We start from the raw sequence: 13,452 nt of genomic DNA on the forward strand, positions 1-13,452 counted from the left end.
ATGGGGGAAATGCACCAACAATAACAATAGGGGAGAAGCAGCGACAATAAGGAGAAGCAACAACAATGGGGGGTGGCAACAACAGGCTTCCCGCCTCCGTAGACAGCTTTGGGATGGGGCAGATCTTCAATATCTGGAGGATGAATCCTTTTAGCCCACCCTGGCCTCTGCAGCGTGTGTGCAAGCTGTTCCTGGAACGTGTGCACAGCCTGCTGCCCTGGGGCTGGAGCTACTCCTATGCTGAGAGCTGAAATGGACCAAAGTTGACTGCAATTTACCATCCAAGCCTTCCCCTGAACTGAGCCCTTCAACAGCCTGCGGAGTTCCAAAGTGGCCGCATCAGACGCTTCCGCTGCATTTGCTATCTAGGTGGGAGGTAGATTCCCGGTGCTTCCTGCGCCACAAGCGTCCCAGAATTGTTTAGGCTGGGTAGTGACTACACACTTTATTTAATTGTTACTTAGCAATTGTTACATATGTACATACACATATATGTGTGTGGGTGTATATATATAAATGAATATACATATATATTTAAATAAATAGAAATATATAGATTTATATAAGTATACATAAATCCATAAGTATATATAAATTTATATAAATATATTTCTGTTCTTCGAAATGTGCTTAAATGACAAAAACTGAACAAAATTAAAATTAATTCTAAAAACTAGGTTTTAAAAGGACTAGTGATCTGTAATAGAAAGGACTTAGAGGAAGGGGTGATTATCATAGAACAACTCCAAGGTCTTTGTATGTTTTTGAGAAAGAAAGTAGAGATTTTAAATCCAGTGCCTTGTTAAGTACGGTTATTTGAAATTTAAATGTTTAAGCACTAAAAGAGTAGAAATAGGATATAGAGTCAAAAGGGGAAATAAGGAAACTTAGCAAATCGAATTGACAGCAGAATGAAGGGGGGATGAAGAACAAAAGCATGGTAGATAGTAAGCACTGTTCAAAAAAGATAACTATACATTCCGAATATCAGCCACCATCGTAGGCATGAGCTCACTGAGCTCACTGAGCAATACCCAAGCTCTCCATGTGGGTGGCTGGAAGCGCTGTGTACAGCCCAGCTGAGAGGCTCAGTTGGTTGATCATTGTTCTATGCACCAAAGGGTCACCAGTTTGATCCCTGGTCAGGGCACATGCCTGGGTCGCAGGTTCGATCCCCATGGGGCACATAAAGAAGGCGACCAATTGATGTTTTCTCTTCTCTTCTCTTCTCTTCTCTTCTCTTCTCTTCTCTTCTCTTCTCTTCTCTTCTATCCCCCTCCATCCCTCTCTTTCCCTCTCTCTCTAAAAATCAATAAAAACATATCTTCAGGTGAGGATTTAAAAAAACAGCTGTGTATAGCCTATTTACAAGAGTTACAGTGAAAAACATGAGGAGAATGAAAAAACTGAACATAATGGGATATAAACAGATATACCCCAAAAAAGAATATAGGAAAATACTGGTCTCGCAGCAAAAAGCATTTTTCAGGATAATGAGAATAACTACAAAATAGAAGGAAAGTTCACATTTCTGAACTCGGATGCTTTGGACATAAAACTGGACAATGTACAAAGCAAAACTCGCTGGAGTCACAAGGAAAACGAATGAATCAGACATTTGCCGGGAGCCTTTCAGCTGCTCTCATGAGCGGGCAGATCAAAGCGGCAGGAACTAACACACAAATTACAAGTCCAGCCGCTACGCAGAAGTGCTCCCAGCAGGACACCAAGCGGGGAGTCAGCACTGGGCGGGAGGCGGCGTCTGCAGCATGCACACGTGTCAGGAGATTGGTTTCCAATAAATAACAGCTTCTGCAGACTCTAAGCTGGTCCAGCAGCCCGGTAGCTAAACGGGCAACGAACGCGACCGGGAGCGCACAGAGGACAAGGCCCGGTGGCAGATGGATCTGGGAATGGACCAGCCTCTCTCATTATTATGGGCTCAGTTGTGTCCCCTCAAAATTCATATGTTAATGTCCCAACCCCCAGGACCTCAGATCGCAGCTATGTTTGGAGAGCAGTTCTCTAAAGAAACAATGAAGGTTGCCCTGGCTGGTGTTGCTCAATAGTTAGGGCACCCGCCCGAGGACCTGAGGGTCACAGGTTTGATTCCTGGTCAAGGGCAGTACCTGGGTTGCAGGTTCAATCCCCAGCCCCGGTTGGGGTGCATGTGGGAGGCAACCGATCAGTGTGTCTCTCTCACATCAATGTTTCTCTCTCTCTTTCTCTTTCTCTCTCTTCCCCTTGCCCTTCCACTCTCTCAAAAAATTAATGGAAAAAAATATCCTCAGGTGAGGATTAACAAAAACAATTTTCAAATAAAAATTTTTTTTTTAAAGAAACAGTTAAGGTTGAATTAGGGTCACCATGGGGCCCTAACCCCAGCTGATTGGTGTCCTAAGAAGAGGACATTAGGACACAGACGCACACAGAGGGACGGCGTGTGCAGGGGGAGGCGGCGTCCACAAGTCGAGGAGAGGCCCCAGGAGGAACCACCCTGCTGACCTCTTGGCCTCAGACCCTGAATCCGAGGCTGGTCCTGTCTCTCCCTTTGCTGCCTGTGCCGGGGACGCCAGAGTCACGGCGTGGCCTGTGCCGGGAAGCTCGCGAGATCTTTGGCATGAATTGGACTATTTTCTCCTGCTTCCATTTTCTTGAGTTCCTTTTTTATTTTTGACCTAATCTGTGGCTCCCATGTTTTCAATTTTATTGCATTACTAGAGGCCCAGTGCACGAAATTCCTGCACTGGTAGGGTCCCTAGCAGCTGCCGGCTGAGTACTCACTCCCTTCCCCTGGCCGGTCCCGCCCCCTGGTCGAACTCCTGGACGACCGCCAGGTCAAGGGGACAATTTGCATACTACGCTTTTATTATATAGGATATGCATTTTACAAGTCATGTTTAATTTTTCTTGGAACAAGTTAATAAATTAATGTTTTTTATGTTTTTAAATATATTTTTTACTGATTTCAGAGAGGAAGGGAGAAAGAGAGAGATGGAAACATCAGTGATGAGAAAGAATCATTGATTGGTTGCCTCCTGCACGATCCGGGATCCAGCCTACAACTTGGTCATATACCCTAACCAGAAATCGAACTGTGACCTCCTGGTTCATAGGTCAACACTCAACCACTGAGCCACCACGGCTGCGCAATTAGTGTGTTTTAAAAGCAGACATTGGGTCCTTCGTGCTGGTCTGTTTCAGCATCCAGGCCCGGATCGATACCTTTCCCGCTCCCGAGGTCTGCGCTCCTCACGGTGAGCCTCCTCACCCAGCCCGCCACGCCAGCGCTCCGGGCAGAGGTTTGTCACGGTGACCCTGCCCTTCCAGGACCGCGTGCAGCACGGGAACGTGATTATAACTGCGAATGGAGCTGTGGCACCAAGCTGGGGGCCAGCGCAAGCTTCAGCAAGAAATGAGAGGTGTTCTCTGTCCCCCGATAATAGCATCGAGTCTCTGGGGATGAATGCAGCCCGTGGCCCGGGCAGAAAGTGGGGGTGCAGTAGGAAGCAGCCGAGCCGGGCTGTGGCGCTCATCATTGCTCTTTGCGTCTGGCCTTCCTCTTCAGCACGCACCCCAGCCTGCTCTCCTGAGAGCTCCCGGCGCTCAGCGCTCGGATGGAATGCCGGATGAGAGCCCTTTGACGGGAGCTGGGAGCGGGGTGCAGCTACAATATGAATGTAATGGGCGCGAGTCCGCCAGCTGCTAGAATACAAATCGAGCACCTGTGGGAGGCACGTGATAGCTGATGGCTGTCATTTCTTTGCAGCGTCTCAACACTTCTCTCCACTGGCAAGTGGAGAGAGGTATCAGCTCAGGCTCCATCAGCTCCAGGGCACAGTAGCTTATGTCAGAAAGCACAGTCGTGGCGACCTGGTTATCCAGTGGTTAGAGCATCAGCCCGTGGACCAAAAGGTTGTGGGTTCAATTCCGGTCAAGGGCACCAACCTCAGTTGTAGGCTCGATCCCTGACCCCGGTCGGGGCGTGTGCGGGAGGCAACCATTGATGTGTCTCTCACGTCGATGTTTCCCTCTGTGTGTCTCTCTCCCCCTCCCCTCTGTCCCTCCCACTCTCTCTAAAAATCAATGGAGAACTTATCCTCGAGTGAGGATTTTTAAAAGCACAGACATGGCAGTCATTGCCATTTTGAGGACGGAAGAGCCCACATACCGAGCCTGAGGACAGCCTTAAACAACCGTGACATGGAATCGCAGTGTCATAAAGTGGTGCCCCGTCCCAGACAGAACCGAGGCCGGGGAGGGCACCGCGAGACCTGATCACAACAGCGGGCATTGTCCTGGAAACTTAGGCCCAGGTCTGGTGTCTGTCAGTTTCCTGTTGCTTTGGGGGGGGGGGGGCGGGGGGGGGACCTAAAACTGAATGAATGGCGTATGTTACAGCCGTCTTGCTATCTCGTGCTCTGTGAATGGACTGGGCTCCGCTGGGCAGTTCTCCATGTGGCATCAGCGGGGCTGCCCTGGGACACCCAGATGCCCAGGTGCTCGCCCCGCGGCCACCCCCCAACCCCCTCCCCCACCCGGCTGCTCACCTGAGGCTGTGACCAGCACACCTTCTCCTTCTCCTGGCTTCTCCCCAGGGCTGGGGCTCTGGCCAGTTTCCGAGAGGCAGGAAGCAGGAGCTGCAGGTTCCCTGAGGCCTGGCCTTGGAATTGGAAGAGCATCACTGGATCCAGGGGTCACAGAAACAAGCTGGCTGTGGGGAGCGCATGTGTGTGGGGAGCGTGTGTGTGTGTGGGGGGCGTGCGTGTGTGGGGAGCATGTGTGTGTGTGGGGGGGGAGCGCATGTGTGGGGAGTGCGTGGGTGTGGGGAGTGCGTGTGTGGGGAGACTGCGTGTGGGGGGAGACTGTGTGTGGGGGGGGGGCGCGTGTGTGTGGGGAGTGCATGTGTGGGGAGAGTGTGTGTGGGAAGCGCATGTGTGGGGAGCGGAGGGATTGTTGAGGGGGGGGGCATGCATCTCGGGAGAGGGTGCCCGCCCGTCCTGCAAACACTGAGCTCACACATCTGCTAAAGACGAAGTGACTACCGCCTACCATAACGGGCCACCTGTCCGCCAGCGCCGGGACCAGGGCCCATGGCTGTGCCCGGGCCTCAGTTTGTGCAGCTGTGAAGGGGGCACTGGCGTCCTCTCCTCCCTCACGGCTCTGCCCTCTGTGCTCCAGGTACTCCTTCCAGGACGAGGAGGACATGTTCATGGTGGTGGACCTGCTGCTGGGCGGGGACCTGCGCTACCACCTGCAGCAGAACGTGCACTTCCCCGAGGGCGCGGTGAGGCTGTACATCTGCGAGCTGGCGCTGGCGCTGGAGTACCTGCAGCAGCAGCGCATCATCCACAGGTGAGGCTGCGCGGGCAGCGCCGAGGGCCTGCGGGATCCGGCTGCAGGGGTGTTTTCCCACGGGGTGTGCGGGAGCCGGCTGCAGGGGTGTTTTCCCACGGGGTGTGTGCGGGAGCCGGCTGCAGGGGTGTTTTCCCACGGGGGGTGTGCGGGAGCCGGCTGCAGGGGTGTTTTCCCACGGGGTGTGTGCGGGAGCCGGCTGCAGGGGTGTTTTCCCACGGGGTGTGTGCAGGAGCCGGCTGCAGCGGTGTTTTCCCACGGGGGGTGTGCGGGAGCCGGCGGCGGGCGAGGGTTTCCCACTGGTGTTCTTTAGTCCTGACAGTGCCTGGAGACCATAAAAAATAGCGCACTTCAGCCCTGCTCACCGTGACCGCCTCGAGGCGCAGGCCCACTGCCTGTCACGGGGGGACCTGCGTGGTCCCTGCTGTCGGGCTGGTGTCTTTGTGAGGCTGGTGTGTTCTGTCTCTCCAGTCACAGTTACAGCGACCACGTGCAGGGAGGTGGGGGGACAGGTTCTGCTCTGTCCCTCTCCCCGCTCCCCCCAGGAACCCACGCCGGGGATCTCGGAGGGTTTCTTCCTGGTGGGGAGCTGCAGGGCTGTGGGGATAGGATGATAGCCTCAGGCTGCTGTGCGGATGGGAGATAACGGAGCGCGTGCCCCGATTGGGGTGTCCTGTCCCCGTCACGGCGTCCATTTGTTGTGTTTCCCCATCACTTCCCTTCTCGGAGAGTCTGGCAAGGCAGATAAAAGAGACTGAAATATTCATTAAGTAAAACCCAGTTTGTGTCCATCGGTTATGCTAATATGCATGCTTACAAGTTCTTTGGTTGCTGTCTAACGCCTCCCCCCCGCCATTTGTGGGGGCTTGCCCCGGTGGGAATGTCTGGGAGGGGGGTGTCAGGCAGGGGAAAAAGAGACATATGTAAAATTTTAGACAATAAAAAACGGAAGATAAAAATAAATAAAAGAGGAAAAAAATCACACCGAGTGTGGAGCCTGGCTGTGCCACTTGCTGTCCGAGTCAGAGGAACGAGCTTGGAAGCCCCTTCAGGCCTCGTTTCCTTGATCTCCACGACGAGACGAGCATGCGCCGCTCCCGGGCTGGTGTGGAGGCGAGATGAGATGACGTCCAAGATGCTTAGTGGCTCGGAGGTGCAGGGCCATGAAGGGCCTAGTCGCCTGGCCCAGGTGGCACCTCACGTGGCATCAGATGTACCTGACTTCTCGGTGGCCTCTTTGGGAAGTTTTGCGTTGAGTAGCAGGGCCTGGCTTTTCACAGAGCTGGACTCGGGTGCGAGCGCTGACCTTGTCTTTGTTGAAGTTGAGGCCAAGTTCCCAGGCTACTCAGTCTGGAAGGCAAATCAGAGTGAACAGTATCGACAGTGGCCCCGGTGATGGCTGCCGTGGCACACGGACCGAGGGACAGGTTCCAGCAGGTGCCTACGTGCGCCACACCATTCACGCCTCACAACCGCCGGGTCTGCTGACCCCACTCGCGCTGCAGACGGGTGCGCAGATGCGGCAGATGGTTCGGAACTAGAGCACGGAGAAGCGAGAGGACAGTGGACTGACCCCATGAGAGAGAGATGAGCTCCGGAAGGGCTTGCATTCCGGGAAGGACAAGGGGTTGGGAACAGGGCACCAGCAGGAGAACAGGAAGTGTGGAAGCAGAGGGTGGGGCGCGGGTTCTGGGCAGTTGGATGAATGAGTAAGGCTGGAGCAGCTGTCCCTGGCCCCCTGGGTCCTGCCACCTCCATCCGGTAGTTCATCTCCTGGAAGCCCTGGTGCCGTCCGTTCTCTCCGCAGGAGCCTTGACGCTCGGGGCCAACAGGTGTCGGGCCCCGCGCCTGGTTCTGCATCTGAGATATTGTCACCCGTCTGTATTGGCGTCCTACCGAGGAAATTGCCCTTAATCTAATGTTCCTTCCTCTGCGAGACCCACAGATCCAGAGTGTTTAAAAAGGAGAAGATGAGAGTCTGCTCTCATGTTTCTGGGTCAAGAGACTCTTTAATAAGATTCGGCTTCGCTCCTGTCGTTACAATAATAACCGCATCTCCCCGCCTGGAGCCCAGCGCCTCAGCGGGAGAGGGGGGTCTGCAGACTCGCTTCCCGTTCTCCCCGAATCCACGTGGGCCCCTCAGGCACTTCTGCTTCGGCCGTGAGCCCCATAAAGTGAAGGTTGGCTTTAGCACAGCGGAGCCCCTTCAGGACCTGAGACCCTCATCCCTCCCGTCCGAGGTCCGCAGACCTCCAACCCTCATCCCTCCCGTCCGAGGTCCGCAGGCCTTGAACCCTCATCCCTCCCGTCCGAGGTCCGCAGAGCGACCGAGTGCTCTCCGGATGCTGAGCGTTTTGCTCGCCCGATTGGGAGACGGGACGGGAACTGAGTGGGGTCGGCCTGCGGAGCCAGGAGGCGCTTTTGGAGATGACAGCTTTGGAGCTGAGACTTGAAGCAGGAGTAGGCGGCACCTGGGAAACGGAAACAAAACGGAACCTCCGTTTCTGAGTGCTCAGGGGTATCACTTGCCCGTCCGCCCGGGTCAGAACCAGTAGGATAGACACATGCATCCTGTACAGTTTATAGAGGCGGCAGCTTCCAGGAGCTGCAGGGGAGTCCTCACACGGGGCATCCAGAAGAGTTGTCACGTGGCTCCTGTCCAGCGCCCAGCCAGCGCCCAGCCAGAACCCAGCCAGAACCCAGCCAGGACCCAGCCAGGACCCAGCCAGCGCCCAGCCAGCGCCCAGCCAGCGCCCAGCCAGGACCCAGCCAGGACCCAGCCAGCGCCCAGCCAGCGCCCAGCCAGCGCCCAGCCAGGGCCCAGCCAGAACCCAGCCAGAACCCAGCCAGGACCCAGCCAGGACCCATCCAGCACCCAGCCAGCTCCCAGCCAGCGCCCAGCCAGGGCCCAGCTACAGCCCAGCCAGTGCCCACCAGGGCCCAGCCAGCGCCCACCAGGGCCCAGCCAGCACCCAGCCAGCACCCAGTCAGGGCCCAGCCAGCGCCCAGCCAGGGCCCAGCCAGAGCCCAGCCAGCTCAAGACCCAGGGGGGTGGTATTTCAGTTCAAGTTCAAAGGCTGTTGGCTTGCAAACAGTTCTCTCACAAGGGGGAAGGTCAGTGCTTTTGTTCAATTCAGACCTTTCACCGATGGAGGAGGCCCACCCACATTAGAGAGGGCGACTGCTGTACTCAGCACTGATTTAAATGTTAGTCTCATTCAAAACACCCTCACAGACATCCTGGAATAACGTTTGACCAAATATCTGGGCACCTGTGGCCCAGGCAAGTCGATGCATTAAAATTACCCATCACACCATCTACTCACAATCCCCACTAGGGTGGCTGGTCTGGGCATTGAGCTGGAATGTGACTGGTGGCACCGAGATCTGTGGCGACCCCGGCTGCACAGCAGGCGACAGCTACATGGTCTTTCCCGCTCCTGATGCTTCAGCCTCGGACGGTGCCTTGCTGGGCCCTGCCTCCCTCCGACGTGGAGCGACTCCGCTGGTCAAGATTTGGAAAGACTTACCAGCCACGCCTGCTCGGCTCTGCCCTCTGCGCTGTGCATCTGACCCTGCAGCTCCTCTCCATGTGGACGGACCCTCCTGGCCCCGAGTTGCCCGTAGCAGGTGGCTGTCTCCTGGTCCCAGGCCCTCGGCCCTCCTGCAGAGCCTCGCCCTCCCACTTTCCCTCTCCCAGCAAGAAAGCGGACATGTAGACCTCTAGCTGTGCTTTTGTTTTATTCCTCCAAGTCATCTCACCCAGCTGGGAAGATTGGCGCTGTTTGCCGTTTGCTCTCCACTCAGATACCCCGACGTTACACTCAGGTTACTAAGAGGTGAGCTGTGGAGGTTGAAGTTCAAGATAATCTGGAGAAAGAAGATTCCCAGAGCGGCAGAGAAAGTGTTGCTGAAGGAAGTCAGAGGCCCAGGGCCAAGCCTGGACCTGAACCCCCGCACAATGACAGCAGCGGAAAGGGGCGGCAAAGGATCAGGCAGGGGAGATCCCGGCTGCACACACAGCCGCTCACGGGACAGGAGCTTCTGGAAGATGGGGGTGGGGGGCAGAGATCCACGTTTCCCAGCTCACCACCACCCCAAGGTCCCAGCCCAGGGCACATCCTGCATCTGTCCATCCCCCGAGTGAGCCAGTCTGCAGAGAAGCAGCACCAGTGAGTCTCACACGTCTGGGCAGCCTGTGGCCCAGTCCCGGGGACACAACATTGACCGTCACAAGCCCTCAGTCCATGACTGTGTCCCTGTAAGAGACAGGAAAGGACGCACGGACACACAGAGGCGAGAAGGCCATGAAGACAGACAGAGGCAGGGAGTGGCGTGACGTGGCCACAAGTCAGGGAATGCTGGAGGCGCCAGGAGCTGGAGGAGCGGGAAGGACCTGCCCCCAGAGTCCCAGGAAGGAGCTGGGCCTGCCCCCACCCGGACTTCGGCCTCCTGGCCTCCAGAACTGGGAGAGAATATACTTCTGTTGATTTAAAACATCCAGTCTGTGACAGTTTGTTCCAGCAGCCCTAGGAAATGCAGACCTTTATCATTTTTGCCACATCTGCATACTCCCCACATGATCCTGTCTAATAATAGACAAATAGAAGGTAATTGACCTTACCTTTGCTACGCCTCCCATTGGCTAATCAGCGAGATATGCAAATTAACCGCCAACAAAGATGGCGGTTAATTTGCATACGTAGGCGTGAAGCAGCAGAGTGAAGACTGAAGGCAGCTCCAGCCGAGGCAGCGAAGGCTTGAAGGTGGCTCTGACCGGAGCGAAGGCCTGGGTCCCGGGAGCCAGAGGAAAACCGGTGCCGGCAGCCAGGGGAAGGAAGGCCTCCTCTTGCACAAATTTCGTGCGTCGGGCCTCTAGTCACTAAAATAACATTCTAGAGTAGACTCCAAGCATTTTGCTAAGATACATTGGTTTCAAAACGACGCTTTACAGCAGGCCTTTAAAGAGGAAATAGCTTTGTTTGTCATAAATGTAGGTAACCGTGAAAGTCAGCACAGTGAAACCAAAACAACATTACGAAGTGCTAGCTCGCGTGTGGCCTGCGGGAGGGAGGGCTCCCGTTCTCTGCTCTGTGAGGAGGGAGATTAGCAGGTGTCCACGTTAAAGAGACACCGGAATCCAGCTGAGACGCGGCTTGGACCTAATGGGACCCTCCGGAGAACAGTGTTCTCATCCCAGGATCCAGTGCGGCAGAATGAGGTCCCGTGTGCTTTCCGAAGTCACCACCCAACATCCGTGGTCCTCGCCATCTCACTTCGTGAAATCAGGGCGCCTGTCCCACCACTCCCCAGCCCTCCACCACCTCCAGCCTGCTTGTCCCGCCTCCTGGCCCACGCCTCTCTGATCACATTGGCTGTCCCGCCTCCTAAGTTCTGTGCAGTTCACAGGGACATCCCCTGTCCCCCCCCCCCCCCCCCCCCACTGAGCCTCCGCACAGCCAGGCCCAGGGCAAGTGCCTCCTCTGTGAGCACCCAGCCCTCCTCTCTCCCCCACTCCCTCTCTGGACTCCCACGGTCTGGATGTTGGGTTTGCCAGCATGTCCCGTGTTTCTCCGTTTCCCTTACTTTCTGCCTCTGGGACATTTCCTTCCACATCTGGGAAGAGTCCTGACGTCATCTCTCAAGCCCTCTGTGGATCGCTCTCTCTCTAACTGCCCTCTCTCACCCATCCTGTCTCATAGGCACAGGACCCCTCCTACCTCTCAGGACGTCCGTTACCGTTCTTTCCAGTTTCCTCTTCCCTGCGTTTGTTTCTGTTTCCTTGGACCTTTTATCATGTGACTCATCTCTGGTTGTCATTTCGAAAGTTTTCCTCCAGTGGCTGCTGGTCACTGATAAGATATTAAAGAATGAGATAGGAAAAGGCTGATTCATTGGATCCATTGGTCCGGGGGGGGCGGGGGGGGGACAGAAGCATAGTGAGCATCAGACAGCAACAGCTGGGAGATAGGTTCCTCCGTGGGGTGGTCAGGCGGCAGCTGGCCATGCCAGCACCTGCAGGTCTTCCCTCGGGGGCCTTCGGCGAATGGCCCTGACCTTGGCTTGGCTGCTGAGGATGTGGCTGCAGGAGAAGGGAGTTGGGGCTGGGGACACCACCAATTCTACCCTCCACCCTCCACTCCCCACCCCTCCACTTCTACCCCCCTCAACCCTCCACCTCAACTACCCCCCACTCTTCTCCCCCCACCCCTCCCCACCTTTACAGATGAGGAAATGGAAGCTCAGAGAGGGTGTGAGGCCCAGGGCTGGTCCGTTTCAGACAGACTTGAGGTCCCTTCCAGTGCTGACAGTCAGGAACTTGGCAATGTGCCCCGTGGACGAAATACAGAGATCGGGCCCTAAAAATAGCAACTCTTAAAATATGAATCCGCTGTGATGCGCCATGTAGGGCCTCTTTCCAATCAGGGCCCCGCATTCCGAGTGAAATCAGGGTGGGAACTCCCTCCTGTGTCCCTGGGCCCTGCCCTCCGCCCTGGGGATGGGGCTGGGGGCTGTTTGCGTGTGTCCTTTGCAGCTGGAAGGTGCTGGGGGTCTGGCTGCTTCGGATCTCTGCCGGGTTAGCGCATGGGTCCCAGCCCCGCATGCGTCACACCGCCATCGGGAGGGAGTGCGCCCCGGCCCCATCACGCCGGTCAGCTGGCCCTGCTCTGGGGACATGGCAGCCAGAGAAGAGCATGCTCTCTGGTTCCCAGAGGAATCCGAGCCCATCACTGGGCCCTGCGCTTTAGCGAAGCTCCGCCTGCATGCCCCAGGCTAAGAGTTCCCCCAAATCCTCTGGAATGCAGGGAGCCCGTGCGGGCCTCTGTCTTCCCCTAAGCAGGGCAGGACTCCCAGGCCCCAGGGACGGCAGAATCCCAGCGGGCGGGCTCCCGGGTCTCGCCCAGAGTCTGAGGCTGCGGCTGGCCTGGGTGCTGTGGGCCACCGGGACCCTGGTTTCTGAAGCCACAGACGGCGGAGCAGCGCCGACAGGCAGGTGGAGGGAGTCAGCAGAGGCGGGCAGTCCCAGCTCCAGGCCTCATGGTGAGGATGTAGGTTTAGGTGCTTTAACAATGAGCAAAATAAACATGACTGAAACAAACACATCCTCACCCTTATGCGTGGAGCATGTGATATTATCCGACTTACGGCTGGGAAACTGAGGCTGGGGGCGGGGCGGAGCCAGGGCCAGCAAGAGGCAGATTCGGGGCTGGACCTCGGCCTCTCCCATCTGCCTTCCCCCACGTCCCCGGCTACCCCCATGCACGTCAGCAGCACGATTCTTTCTCTGGTGGTAAAATAGCCACCAATTTCCGTTTCACAGACGCGCCTCCTCCCCCACCAGGGCGTCTGTCTGTCCTTTTTGCTGCGTGAGATCCTCAGCACGGATCCCTCAGCGCCCAGGCCACGGGATGCCCACCCAGGCCTCTGTGGGTCCCCCTCACCGTCGGGAGCCGAGCCATTTCTGTGCTGGTTTCTAAATAGCCGAGCTGACGTTTCGCGCTGAGTTTTATTTGGGGGCCGGGAATCATTCCGGAGCAAGAGCTGGTTTTATGGCCTCAGTACGTCCTTTCCATCAAAGTGTCGTTTGCCCGGCTCTGACATGATGGCCTCCCCCGCTGGCTGCTCCAGCGCCCTCTGCACACCGAGCCCATTGGCAGCGGATGACGCAGGAGAGCTGAGATGCGATCGATGTGAAAAATAGAACCAGAGGAAACGGCCGAGACCAGGCGGCCCCAGGGCTCTGGTAACAGGCTTTGCCGTCCAAGGCGGTTCTTATTAAATCCCGGCAGCCCGGGCTCTCCGTCACCTCGGATGGCTTTGCAGGAGCCGGTGGTGAGTCTCCCACAAAAGAGCTAAGTCATTTCGCTGAAAGCTCAAGAACCGCGCGGAGTCCCCCAGCTCCTGGCAAAGGGCAGTGGGAGTAACCTGTCGTTTATTTCGACTCTTCTCTCGCCAGGGAGCTGTGCTAAGCCTCCTGTAAGTAGCAGCTCATTGCAGGCCCCGGGCAGCAGTCAGATCAGGGCTGCTGGTCCCAGGTGAGCAAGAGGCCGAGAGTGAGGAGGAGGCTGAGAGTGAGGAGGAGGCCGAGAGTGAGGA

General features: G+C 56.4%; 1 protein-coding gene across 1 annotated transcript in view; it reads left to right on the forward strand.

The window, feature by feature from the left end:
* STK32B (serine/threonine kinase 32B) overlaps positions 1–13,452 on the forward strand; it is a 121,269-nt gene that overhangs the window by 84,737 nt on the left and 23,080 nt on the right. The window contains exon 4 of the mRNA XM_059675869.1: positions 5,182–5,355. Within this exon, the coding sequence (XP_059531852.1) occupies positions 5,182–5,355 (174 nt within the window). The remainder of the gene's footprint in view (positions 1–5,181; positions 5,356–13,452) is intronic.

This window comes from Myotis daubentonii, chromosome 1 (assembly GCF_963259705.1).
Source record: "Myotis daubentonii chromosome 1, mMyoDau2.1, whole genome shotgun sequence".
NCBI lineage: Eukaryota > Metazoa > Chordata > Mammalia > Chiroptera > Vespertilionidae > Myotis > Myotis daubentonii.